The 12,087-nt window shown below is 49.6% G+C and overlaps 1 protein-coding gene across 2 annotated transcripts in view; it reads right to left on the minus strand.

Moving 5' to 3' along the window:
• Positions 1-12,087, minus strand: part of LOC119441294 (ATP-binding cassette sub-family C member 4-like) — a 450,511-nt gene that overhangs the window by 187,012 nt on the left and 251,412 nt on the right. For both annotated transcript variants that reach the window (XM_037705919.2, XM_049661127.1), the window contains one exon: positions 11,275-11,547. In XM_037705919.2, the coding sequence (XP_037561847.1) occupies positions 11,275-11,547 (273 nt within the window). The remainder of the gene's footprint in view (positions 1-11,274; positions 11,548-12,087) is intronic.

Here is a 12,087-nt window from a genome sequence, read left to right on the forward strand (position 1 = left end):
TCGATGGACTAGAAGCTACATTACCCAATATATCTCGCCAAATTGACTGGTCAGTCTTTGAAGATCTTGTGGAAGACGCATGCAAGAAACCAATCGCACGCAGGCTAGAAGATATCATTGCAGACGCAATGCACGATTGTACGCGTAGCTTCACACAATCATCAAAGCGTACAGAGTATGACATTGAATTGGAAAGACTTCGTGCACTACGTCGTCGAGCTGAAAGGAGGTACAGGCGCACGAAGTCAATTCTTGACCTCAGAGTAGCTCGGCGAATGCAAAAGAAGATACAGCGCCGGATGGATAAGCTAGAAGATCAAAGATGGAAATGCTTTTGTGAGTCACTGGACCCCCGAAAGCCACTGTCCCGTGTGTGGCGTACCCTAAGGGGTCTTCGCTCATGTCCCCAGCAACGACACCCATTTAACGCCCTTGCTCTCCATCAAAACCGCCGTGAGATAGACGTCGCAGAAGAGTTTTGTGCGAAAGTCGCCGGTGGAACAGTTCCACTCCCTGACATGGTTTTAGGCGACATTCCTGGTCCACGAGATACAAGTATGGACGCTCCTTTTTCTATGGAAGAGTTAGAGGCTGCTATGGCGCTATGTAGGTGTTCGTCTTCGCCAGGGCCCGACGGAATCACATATAATGCTATGCGCCACCTACGTCGAGAAGCGCGACGAGAACTGCTCAACCTTTTTAATACTTTCAACCTTTTCCTGCTAAAAGCAGGGAAGTCACCGCTAGAACTGTCATCATATCGGCCTATAGCACTCGCCAGCTGCGTCGGAAAACTCATGGAGCGCATGATCCTCATGCGTCTCGAATGGTATCTTGAACACCACAACATTTACCCTGACTCTATGGCGGGATTTCGACGAGGTCGTTCATCGATTGACAATGTCATCGATCTAGTGTCATCTGTCGAGCAGCAAAAGTCTTGGAAACGATTATCAGTAGCACTCTTTCTTGACGTGAAAGGCGCCTACGACAACGTTTCCCATCAAGCCATCCTAGACGCACTTTTGACATTGGAATTAGGAGGGCGAGTATTTCGATGGATCCAAAGCTACTTGACACAAAGGTCCTTGTTTGTACGCACAGAAGATGGTCCGACTACTGACCACTACACATGCCGTGGCGTTCCTCAAGGCGGTGTTCTAAGCCGTATTCTCTTTAACCTCACACTTCTTGGGCTGGCCGATTCCCTACCGGAAACAGTGAGTGTCTCCATCTACGCCGACGACATCTGCATCTGGGCATCAGCGGTGACTCGCCCGCAGGTTCGTGCAAGGTTGCAGAAGGCAGCAACACAGGCAACTGGCTATCTTTGCACACAAAGCCTAACCATCTCGACAGAAAAATGTGCGTTAGTCGCTTTTACGCGAAAAGCGATGTCTGGTTATCCAGTGTGCATCAATGGCCAGCGTATCTCCTACAAGAGAAATCATCGGTTTTTGGGTGTCTTTGTTGACCGAGACCTCTCCTGGAGCCCTCAGGTAGCCCACTTGAAGAAGAAGCTCACATCTATGGTTCACGTTTTCAAATTCATCGCCGGTAAAGCGTGGGGATCATCAGTGAGCTCTATGCTACAGTTGTACCGAGCACTTTTTATCGGCTTCCTACGCTATAGCTCTCCCGTGCTTGCTAAAACATGCAAATCAAATCTTCGAGCCCTTCAGAGCGTGCAAGCACAGGCATTACGTGTTTGCCTCGGCCTTCCGCGGAGCGCCTCAACAGCAGGAACAGTTATCACGGCTCAAGACCATCCGATCACAACTTACATGACCATCGACACGCTTAGGGTCCATATTCGCCGCGTTTCACGGATGCAATCAAGCTCTCTTGCCTCCCTGCCAGAACGACGACCACGGGCGTCATTCTCCAACGTGGTCAGCATTCATAGTGCCTCCCTACCATCGAAATTCACACTCTCGACACGTTCACCGTCAGCGTTGTGGTGTTTAAAACAACCTGAAGTGCGCCTTTACGTTCCAGGAATAAGAAAAAAGACGGACCTGCCCACTTTGGCCTTGAAGCAAGCAGTTCTCGATTGCTTGCACTCTTTCTACTCTGACCGAATCCACATATATACGGATGGCTCTTCCACTCAGACCAGCTCCACCGGCGCAGTGGTTATACCATCACGATCAATGAGCATCACATACAAGACCTCTCACGTGACATCATCGACCGCTTCGGAGCTTGTTGCCCTCCGAGGTGCCATTGATTATATTAACAACCAACCGGCTAATCGGTGGGTAATATTATGTGATTCAAAGGCGGCCCTACAATGTCTTTTGTCAGCTCTCCGTCGCGGGTCCTGCGAACAACTCGTCTCGGAGATACGAGAAATGCACCACCATACGATCGCAAAAGGACACGACGTCGTGTTTCAGTGGCTGCCGAGTCATTGCGGTATCACCGGCAACGACATCGCCGACGAAGCTGCTAGGAAAGCACACGAAGGAGCAAATATTGTTTCTGTACCTTTATCGTGGACTGACGCAGCCCAACACCTAAGCAAGCTGGCGCAAACTATGACATTGGAGAAGTGGCATACAACTGAATTCGCCCAACATTGGTTGCATTCTCTCGACCCATCTATGCAGCTGCGGCTGTTGCCTGGACTTCCTCGAAATGAGGAAACAATGCTGTGCCGCTTACGCTTGGGTGTTGCATTCACCAATGCTTACACGTGTTTGATTGGAATGGCTGATAGCGCCGAGTGTAATGCCTGCGGTGTCAATGAGACTATAGAACACCTACTATGCTACTGTCCATCTTTTCAAAACGAAAGACATGACCTCTGCAACGTTCTCAATAGGCTAGATAGAAGACCGTTCACTTTGAGCAAGATCTTGGGACCATGGCCTCGAATATCACAGCTGCAAAAGGCCACAAAAGCGCTGCTGCGATTTTTAAAAACTACAGGACTGAGTGACCGTCTATGACCCGGACTGATTGATAATCAGTGATAGAACAGAGATCTGTTGCTACGTCGGCGATATCAACAGTGGACTTTCTATTCTTCTCTTAATCTCTCTCTCCCCTTTTTCCTTCCCCCAGTGTAGGGTAGCCAACCGGGCTCAGTCCTTGTTAACCTCCCTGCCTTTCATTAAATCATTTTCTCTCTCTCTCTCTCGGAACTAAGCAGCAGCCGTACCCCACGAGGAGCATCCTGCGCCATTATGGGGGTGGCGAAATACCACACAGTGGAAAGGTTCGCCTCCCCGTGCAGTTAGACAAACGGCGTGTGCTACTTGACTTCTTCATAGTAAAGAAGCAAGCCATTCTGGGCCTCGGGGCAAGTGAGCAACTTGGTCTGGTCAACAGAGTGAACGCGGTGGACAGCAGCGAGGCATATGGAAGCCTAAAGCAGGCATTCCCAAGGTCATTCACCGGCATTGGCAGGACGCGGCGCGAGTACAAAATGGTGCTTCGAGAGGACGCTGTCCGTGTGGTACAGCCAACCCGGCGTGTACCTCAAGAAGCCGCTTAAGAAGAACTCGACCGGATGAATGCTGCGAACATCATCGAACATGATACTTAGTAGCGCAAAACTCGAAATAAAAGACAACAGTGAAAGACGAGAGGAAAGGAAAGACGAGCGCTACACTCACAACTGTTTATTTCGGAGCAAGGCTTGCTATATATACACAAACATACGCATGCGCAAACGCAAGAAACACACAAAGGGCGCCAGTCAGCCGAAGGCAGTGTAGTCACTTTATGATTCAGAAATGAGATTGTTAAGCATATAAAGTGTCACGGTCGTTTGACTAACGCAGGCTAGACCATTGATTTGGATGTGGTAGGCCTCTAACAGTTCACGAGCGGTTTTGTTCTTACTTTTGCCTAGGATCCTGACATTAAAAAACAGCGGTTCACAGTCGGGACAAGACCTGCAATGCGCAGACAAGTGCGCGGTGGTATCCTTCTTTAAAAGATTTGCGTGCTCTCTTATTCGGTCGTTGACGCAGCGCCCCGTTTGCCCAATGTAGCACTTGCCACAGCGGAGGGGAATGAAATAAACCACTCCAGTGGAACAATGCACGTAGCGCTGAACGTGCTGTACTGTGCACCCGTTATTAGCGCCACCCGTGATTCGAGGGCAGAGACGGGCCAGCTTGTTCGGGGTGGAAAAAACCACTGGTACTCCGTACCTGTTCGCCACCTTCTTAAGGTTGTGGCTAACCTTGTGAAGGTATGGCACCACTTGTGCCTTTTTTCGAGCGTTGCGCTCGACTTCATCGCCCACCTTAGGCTTTTTGGCGCCTTTCAGCTTCTGGAGCAAAGATTCCCCTACGGACGTCCCCTACGGACGTCCCTACGGATTCCCCTACGGTGTTGACGTCCGTAGGGGAATTTTTGCTCCAGAAGCTGAAAGGCACCAAAAAGCCTAAGGTGGGCGATGAAGTCGAGCGCAACGCTCGAAAAAAGGCACAAGTGGTGCCATACCTTCACAAGGTTAGCTACAACCTTAAGAAGGTGGCGAACAGGTACGGAGTACCAGTGGTTTTTTCCACCCCGAACAAGCTGGCCCGTCTCTGCCCTCGAATCACGGGTGGCGCTAATAACGGGTGCACAGTACAGCACGTTCAGCGCTACGTGCATTGTTCCACTGGAGTGGTTTATTTCATTTCCCTCCGCTGTGGCAAGTGCTACATTGGGCAAACGGGGCGCTGCGTCAACGACCGAATGAGAGAGCACGCAAATCTTTTAAAGGATACCACCGCGCACTTGTCTGCGCATTGCAGGTCTTGTCCCGACTGTGAACCGCTGTTTTTTAATGTCAGGATCCTAGGCAAAAGTAAGAACAAAACCGCTCGTGAACTGTTAGAGGCCTACCACATCCAAATCAATGGTCTAGCCTGCGTTAGTCAAACGACCGTGACACTTTATGATTCAGAAATGAGATTGTTAAGCATATAAAGTGACTACTCTGCCTTCGGCTGACTGGCGCCCTTTGTGTGTTTCATGCGTTTGCGCATCCGTATGTCTGTGTATATATAGCAAGCCTTGCTCCGAAATAAACAGTTGTGAGTGTAGCGCTCGTCTTTCCTTTCCTCTCGTCTTTCACTGTTGTCTTTTATTTCGAGTTTTGCGCTACTAAGTACCATGTTCAGTAAACACCAACTCGCCCAAGAAGAAGTTATGTTGATCATCATTGAGAAGGTGGAAGAACCGCCAGACTGGGTAAGTCCCCTGGTTATCGTGAGGAAGAAAAAATGGAGACTTAAGAGTATATATGGACCCGCGGGCAATTGATAGGGCGATAAAGAGAGAGAGAGCACTTTCAGTTGCCATGCCGGGAAGAAATCGAAGGGGATCTAGCGCATGCAAAGTATTTCAGCAGACTCGATGCCAACAGTGGTTTTCATCAAATTCCTCTCGACAAAAAGACATCAGAAATCTGCACATTCAGTTCGCCATTTGGCCGTTATCGGTATCTCAGACTGCCTTTCGGTATTGCATCTGCACCCGAAGTTTTCCTGTGTACAATGAGCCAGATATTTGACGACCTCCCGGGAACACGTGTGTACATTGACGATGTGCTAGTGTGGGGTTCTACACAAAAGGAGCATGATGAATGCCTGTACAAAGCGCTGGAAAGGGCACAGGCAGAGGGCCTAACTTTGAATGCAGAAAAGTGCATTTTTGGACGCACTGAAATAAGCTTCTTGGGTGATAAGATTAGTTACAAAGGTATTGAGCCCGATCCCGACATGATAAAGAGCGTTTTAAACCACCCTCCGCCAACGACCAAGAAAGACGTTCAACGTTTGCTTGGCACCGTGAACTATTTCGGGAAGTACTTGCCACTGTTGTCAGCCCATACTGAGGCCTTGCGCAGCCTGATTAGAAACGACACAGTTTTCGAATAGACGCATGTTCACAAGCTTGAGTGGGCGCAGGTCAAAATGATGCTGACGGAAGCACCCGTCCTGGCTATCTTTAATCCCGAGCATCCCACAAAACTGTCGACGGATGCGGCAGCATTTGCACTCGAGCCAAGATATGAAGTAACAGCGCGTAATGAACAATGACGAGAAAGGAACGAAGACTACAGGACAAGCGCTGACTGCCAACTGAATGTTTATTACAAGAAAACCAGCCTTATTATACATACTCAAAATACATGCGCACATCAAACACTCGCTAATCACAATGCCAATCTTTCTTTCAGGAAGTTTATTTCTTTCTCCGATAGTAGAAGAGAACGCGAACTGACACAATTGTCACCTTCGATGCTGATCCAAAAGGCCTCTAAAATTTCTCTTTCCTTCTTAGATTTTCCTTTTCCTATAAATTTCGTTTTATTAAACATCGGAGCGCATGCGTGTTTCGTACAATGGTCAGCTAAATGGTTACCATATCCGTTATTGCAGTGTTGACGAGCACGATTATTGAAACATTGTCCAGTTTGACCTATGTAAACTTTTCCACAATTCAAGGGAATCTGATACACTACATTACTTGTGCAATCGGACAAATATCGGGTTTTGTGATTGACAGTACAAGCGGGGGACCTGTATCTTGGTTTCATGCGTGCACAAATCGAAGACAGCTTGCTGGGGGCGTTGAAAAGCAAGTTGACATTATGATTATTTGAAACTTTCTTAAGATTGTGTGATAGCTTGTGCACGTACGGAACAACGTGCACTGGTCTCCTGTCTTGATTGTTTTCTTTTTTTGCCTAGTTCTGCTTTTGCTCTCTGCAGGATTGTCTCACACACAGATGTGACGACATGTTGGGGAAAGCCTGCATCTCTTAACCTTGCCAGCTGATTCATCAGGCTACGCTCACATTCGTGCACGCACGACTTATTTAATGCTGCCTTAATACACGTGGTGGCTATGCCCCTCTTAATCAGTTTTGTCTGTGCGCTGTCATATGGCAACAAGGTTTTCTTGGATCTAGGCTGATAGGTCCAGCATATATGCTTACTTGATGAAAAGTATAGGTTAATGTCAAGGAATTGAATTCTGTTATTCATCGCCAACTCGTGCGTGAACTTGAGTCCTCCCGAAGATTTGATGAAAATGTCTAGTATGTTATTAACTTCGTGCTGTGAAAGGGCGCAATCGCTGTTCTTCATAACAACTAGGTAATCGTCATTTGCACTCGGAGCAGTGCTTTTCCAACAACATGGAGGAGAATGACGCTCGGTAGGCTACGCGTCGCGGGCACTCACAGAAACCGAGCGAAGGTACGCCCAAATAGAAAAAGAGGCCCTGGACATAACATTCGGCTGTGAAAAGTTCAATGATTATGTCAATGGAAGACATATCGTTATCGAAACCGACCACAACCCATTATTGGCAATTTCAAAGAAGGAAATAGGCGACATGCCACCGCGTCTGCAACGACTATTTCTTCGACTGCTGAAGTACGAATTTGAGTTGCAGTATGTTCCAGGCAGCAAATTGGTTGTCGCTGACACCTTGTCATGAATCCCATCACGGGAACAACCAGAAAAAGGCACAACGGACGTTGAAGTTCATGCCGTGGGCGCCCTGACTGCCGTTGTCGGACCAGCCACCCTATCCCGCCTGCAGGCAGCAGCTGCCAGTGATGCAACGGCGCAAGACGTCCTCTCCAGGCTGCAGTCATCAATGCCTATAGAAGGTGAGCTAAGTCCTTCACACAAGAACTTTGTGTAGTCAATGGCGTATTCCTCAAGGGAACCAAAGTAGTCGTGCCTGCAAGCATGCGAACAGAGATGCTGCGACGAGTGCACCAAGGGCATCTCGGCTTAGGATCGAGGGCTCGCAAGTTGATGTATTGGCCAGGAATGTTAACAGATATTGCCCATTTCAACGACAGGTGTGACGTTTGCAAGAAGTTTGCTTATCGACAGCCTGACGAGCCCCTGTGCCAGCGCTGCATTCCAGAGATGCCATGGGCCAGAGTTGGTACAGATCTTTTTCGATACGCCGGAAAGTATTTTTTGGTTGTCTATTACGCCTGCTCTAACTTTCCAGAAGTTGAGCACCTGAAGGAGACCTCTGCAACAACTGTCATTCATAAACTACGTCAGATCTTTGCAAGGCATGGAATACCACTAGAAGTTTGCAGTGATGGCAAACCGCAGTTTGCGCCAAAAGAGTTTAAAGATTTTGCGGCTCGTTATGACTTTGTGCATACCATTTCAAGTCCACGTTTTTCCAGGTCCAATGGACTAGCCGAGAAGGGCGTCCAAGTGGTCAAGCGGCTTCTGGGCAAGACTGAGACCAAAAAAGAGGACTTGTATTTGGGCCTTCTCAACTACAGGGTGTGTCCTCTCGAAGATGGCCGTTAACCATCGGAACTGCTAATGGGTCTAAGAACGCTACTTCCAGATCTTTCAGCGTCATCCTCAGGTCTCGTTCAAAAACATGTTCAAGCAAGGATCGCAGGAAGACCACTAGCTCCACTACAGAAGGGAGACGTCGTCCGAATCCTCCGAAATGGTAGATGGGATATCAATAGCCCCGAGATCGTACACCGTTCTGACTGAGGATGGCCAGATTTTCCGTCGAAATAGACAGCACCTTCGCAAAACACCAGAAGCGTTCTATCGAACCATCCATTACCAGGCGGACGACTGCGACGACGCCCCTGATTCATCTCCGAGCGCAGTCACACAGCAGCGGCAAGAACCTCCGCAGGCCACACAGGACCGATCACCAGCAGGCACACCAGGCGTGCCCAACATTGCAGATTGACTGCGACGATCTACCAGACCGCGAAGATCCCCAGACCGCCTGGCCTACACGCACGAGTTCCAGCAGGCTGAAACAGCCTAGGAGTGTCGACTGCCACGCATCGTTGTTGAGTGCTTTCCGTGCTTTCAGTGCTATCTGTGTTTTCAGTGTTTTCGTTCTTCAAAGAAAGGAGGATGCAACGGCCAGCCAAGGCAGCAACACTGTGCGAACAAAGAGAGCAACGCTGTGCGCAAGCGCGGCTATATATGCGTTCCCGTGTCATCAATAAACGCTTCTTCTTGTCGTGAGCACTGTGTGCATTACACTCGATAAAATGCCTAGCAAAAGACCACCTCAAGGAGCGATAATATCTCCTCTGCTCTTCAACATGGCGATGTGTCGTCTCGCGCGCGATCTGAAACGGATACCTGACTTAGGTTACAAGCTCTACGTGGATGACATCACGCTGTGGACGAACAGAGGTTCACTAGGGGATAAAGAATATACGCTCCAAAGCACAGTATTAATTAGCGGTAGAGAAATTTTCTAGATGGAGCGGCCTGAAGTGGACGCCCGAAAAATCTGAGGTCATCCGGATACACGCGAAAGGCTGCAAATCCAGAAGATCGATTAACGTCGTAGTTGAGGGCCAATCAGTCCGAGAGGTATCCACGATACGAGTCCTAGGTTTGTGGCTGCAGAGCGACAGGAGAGCAGTACAGACGCTCAAAACCCTGAAATCCACTACCCCCAACATAGGTCAAATGATACGTCGCGTGACGTATCGAAAAGTGGGAATGCGAGAAGACGATACCCTAAGGCTCGTACAGGCCTTAGTGGTTAGTCAAATCACGTATGGCTTGCCCTACCAAATCTTGAACAGGGAAGAGGAGAGGCAGGCCAACACTTTAATTCGAACAGCTTTCAAGGCGGCTCCGTGCCTGCTTAAATGTACTTCCACGGAGCGCATGTTAGCTTTGGGAGTGCACAATATTTTCGACGAACTGAGGCAGGCCACTCTGATGCGACAGAGGGAACGCCTCAGCTTCACAAAAACTGGTAGAGCAATATTGGCTAGGCTCAATTTCCCAGCATATCCCATTTATCTCGCCGAACAGGCCGTACCTCTCCATCCTTCGGTGAGATCTAAAATTACAGTAGCCCCAATTCCCAAGAATATGCATCCTGAGTACAACAAAGAAAGGCGCAAAGCACGCGCACAACACATACAATCAACGTACTCTAATAACCATAGGTGCAACACGTACTACACGGACACAGTTCTGTATGCAGAGGCGACCGGACAGCGCTATCAAAGGAGGTACGCACTGGCAGTCGTGAACGTGATCTACCAGCAGCAAATAACCGCATCAGCCACGGCGGGATCCCCCACCTCGGCCGAAATATTAGCAGTGGCGATCGCACTCGCTCACGCGGAGCGAGTGCGCACGTTCGCAAAGGGACTCGGTCGTTGTCACGGACTCGCAGGAGATGTGTCGCATGTTTCTGAAGGGGCACGTGAGTGCGGCTAGCCTCCCGATAATTCCCAAATCCTTCAACCACCGTCATCGCCTACTCTGGTGCCCGGGCCACGCGGGGGTACTGGGTAACGAAAAGGCTAACGCGTTAGCTCAAGGGTTTACTGACCGAGCGACCGACGTCCTCTTCTAACCCCAACCACTTGCACTATCCCTCACAAAATTCCACCAATTTAAACGCCAAAGACATGCTTGCTCATCAGCGTAGAGTCCGCAGGAAATACCCGCCACAATATCTACCCGAAAATGGGTATTCCCCCATTTAATATTGCTAAACGCCACGTATCCCACTCGTTACAGGGCCAACTGTCCTTGGTGCGGTGGCATACCTATACCTTAATACATGTAGCCTGGGAGAGCGCTAAGCACCATCAGAGACCAAATACCAGTAACACAGTGGGAGGCACAGCTCGCCCGCTCCGTCCTGGCAAGACAAAAGTCTTTAATTAGCCAGGTCAGGCAGGCGGCAGAAGCCAGTGGGGCCCTGGACTGCGAGGCTCCGACCACCCCTCCTTAATATCTTTTCCATTCCAATAAATTTTCTATTAAAGTTTCTATTATTCCTCGGAATTTTGTGAATGACAGCCCACAAACAAATGTCACGAAACCAAACACTGACAGCGCATGCCTTTTATATTAAATCTTTCCCGACTAAATTATTAAAAGTGCGTAGCAATACCGGAATGCCTGAAAAAGATGTACTATTTTCTAATTTTTTTTGGCGCGGCTGCGCACAACCTCCGGGATCGGCCCACGCAAGAGGGCGCATTTATACCAGAAAGCTCGCCTTCGTGCACTGCGTTCGCCGCCAGCGTTTCCCGGTAAACATTACGCTTACATAAGCTGCAGTTGCCCTGAAGCGCGCGAAGCACTCGGGGATCTTTGAATGCTATCGCGTTCCACTCTTAAAAGCGAAGCTTAGGCGGCCTCCAAGTTTTTCACTCTTGTGTTTGTAGCGGTGCCATATTAAATAGCCTTGTTAAGCACAGGCTCATGGAGCTCAAAGGGTTACGTATATTTCAAACCTCCTTCGTTTGTTTCCTACCTGGTAAATGTCGGAGCGCGCATCATCGTACGATCCGGCCAGAGACAGGTTGGACTCGTAGAAGGCACCAGGCGAGGCGGCGTCTAGCGTCTCACTGCCCACGGGCGCGGTGTAGACCTCCTCGACCAGGGGGCTGCCGTCGAACGGATCGACGCCATGCGAGCTGCGGCGAGACTCGAGCACGGCGTCAGTCGCCTTCTCCTCGAGCAGCGAGACGAAATCGATGCCAGCGCTCTGCAGCTGCCGGTAACTGCCCAGACCGAGCATCTTGCCCTGCGCAAAAGCATGCTTACCGTTCTGTCCCGGACACACGCTGATGCCGGAGAGTCGTACACGTTTGTCCCGACAGCCAAACTCGCGATGCAGTTTCAGGTCCAGAAACGCGCCATTTGGTGAGTGTTATGCCGCTTACGCATCCGCTATCACATTTCGCGCACTTTCTGAACATGGCACCGCTGACAAGCTGCAGTTCTTGATCCACGACGACGAGATCGAGGAAGTCGACGTGCGGCCACAGAGTCAGCAGCAGCGGTTTACGCTTGCGATTCAAGACAGCGGGCAGCAGGAGGACAGCCTTATGATTGGAGCCGTGCACAATTATGTGGTGCACGAATTGTGAGGCAAAGAACTAGTCATCGAAGAACGACTATTTGGTTGCTTGCCAGTGCGTCAGACTGCACGGATAACGCGGTCTGAAACAGGAGTGCGAACGCGAAACCAAACAGCGCGCGCGACGCGCCAACTACGCCTTGAAATGGTGAAAGTGCAAGGAGGGCGGAAACACGTCATGTTTTAGGAAGCAGGCACGAGCTC

This window comes from Dermacentor silvarum, chromosome 2 (assembly GCF_013339745.2).
Source record: "Dermacentor silvarum isolate Dsil-2018 chromosome 2, BIME_Dsil_1.4, whole genome shotgun sequence".
In the NCBI taxonomy this organism is placed as follows: domain Eukaryota; kingdom Metazoa; phylum Arthropoda; class Arachnida; order Ixodida; family Ixodidae; genus Dermacentor; species Dermacentor silvarum.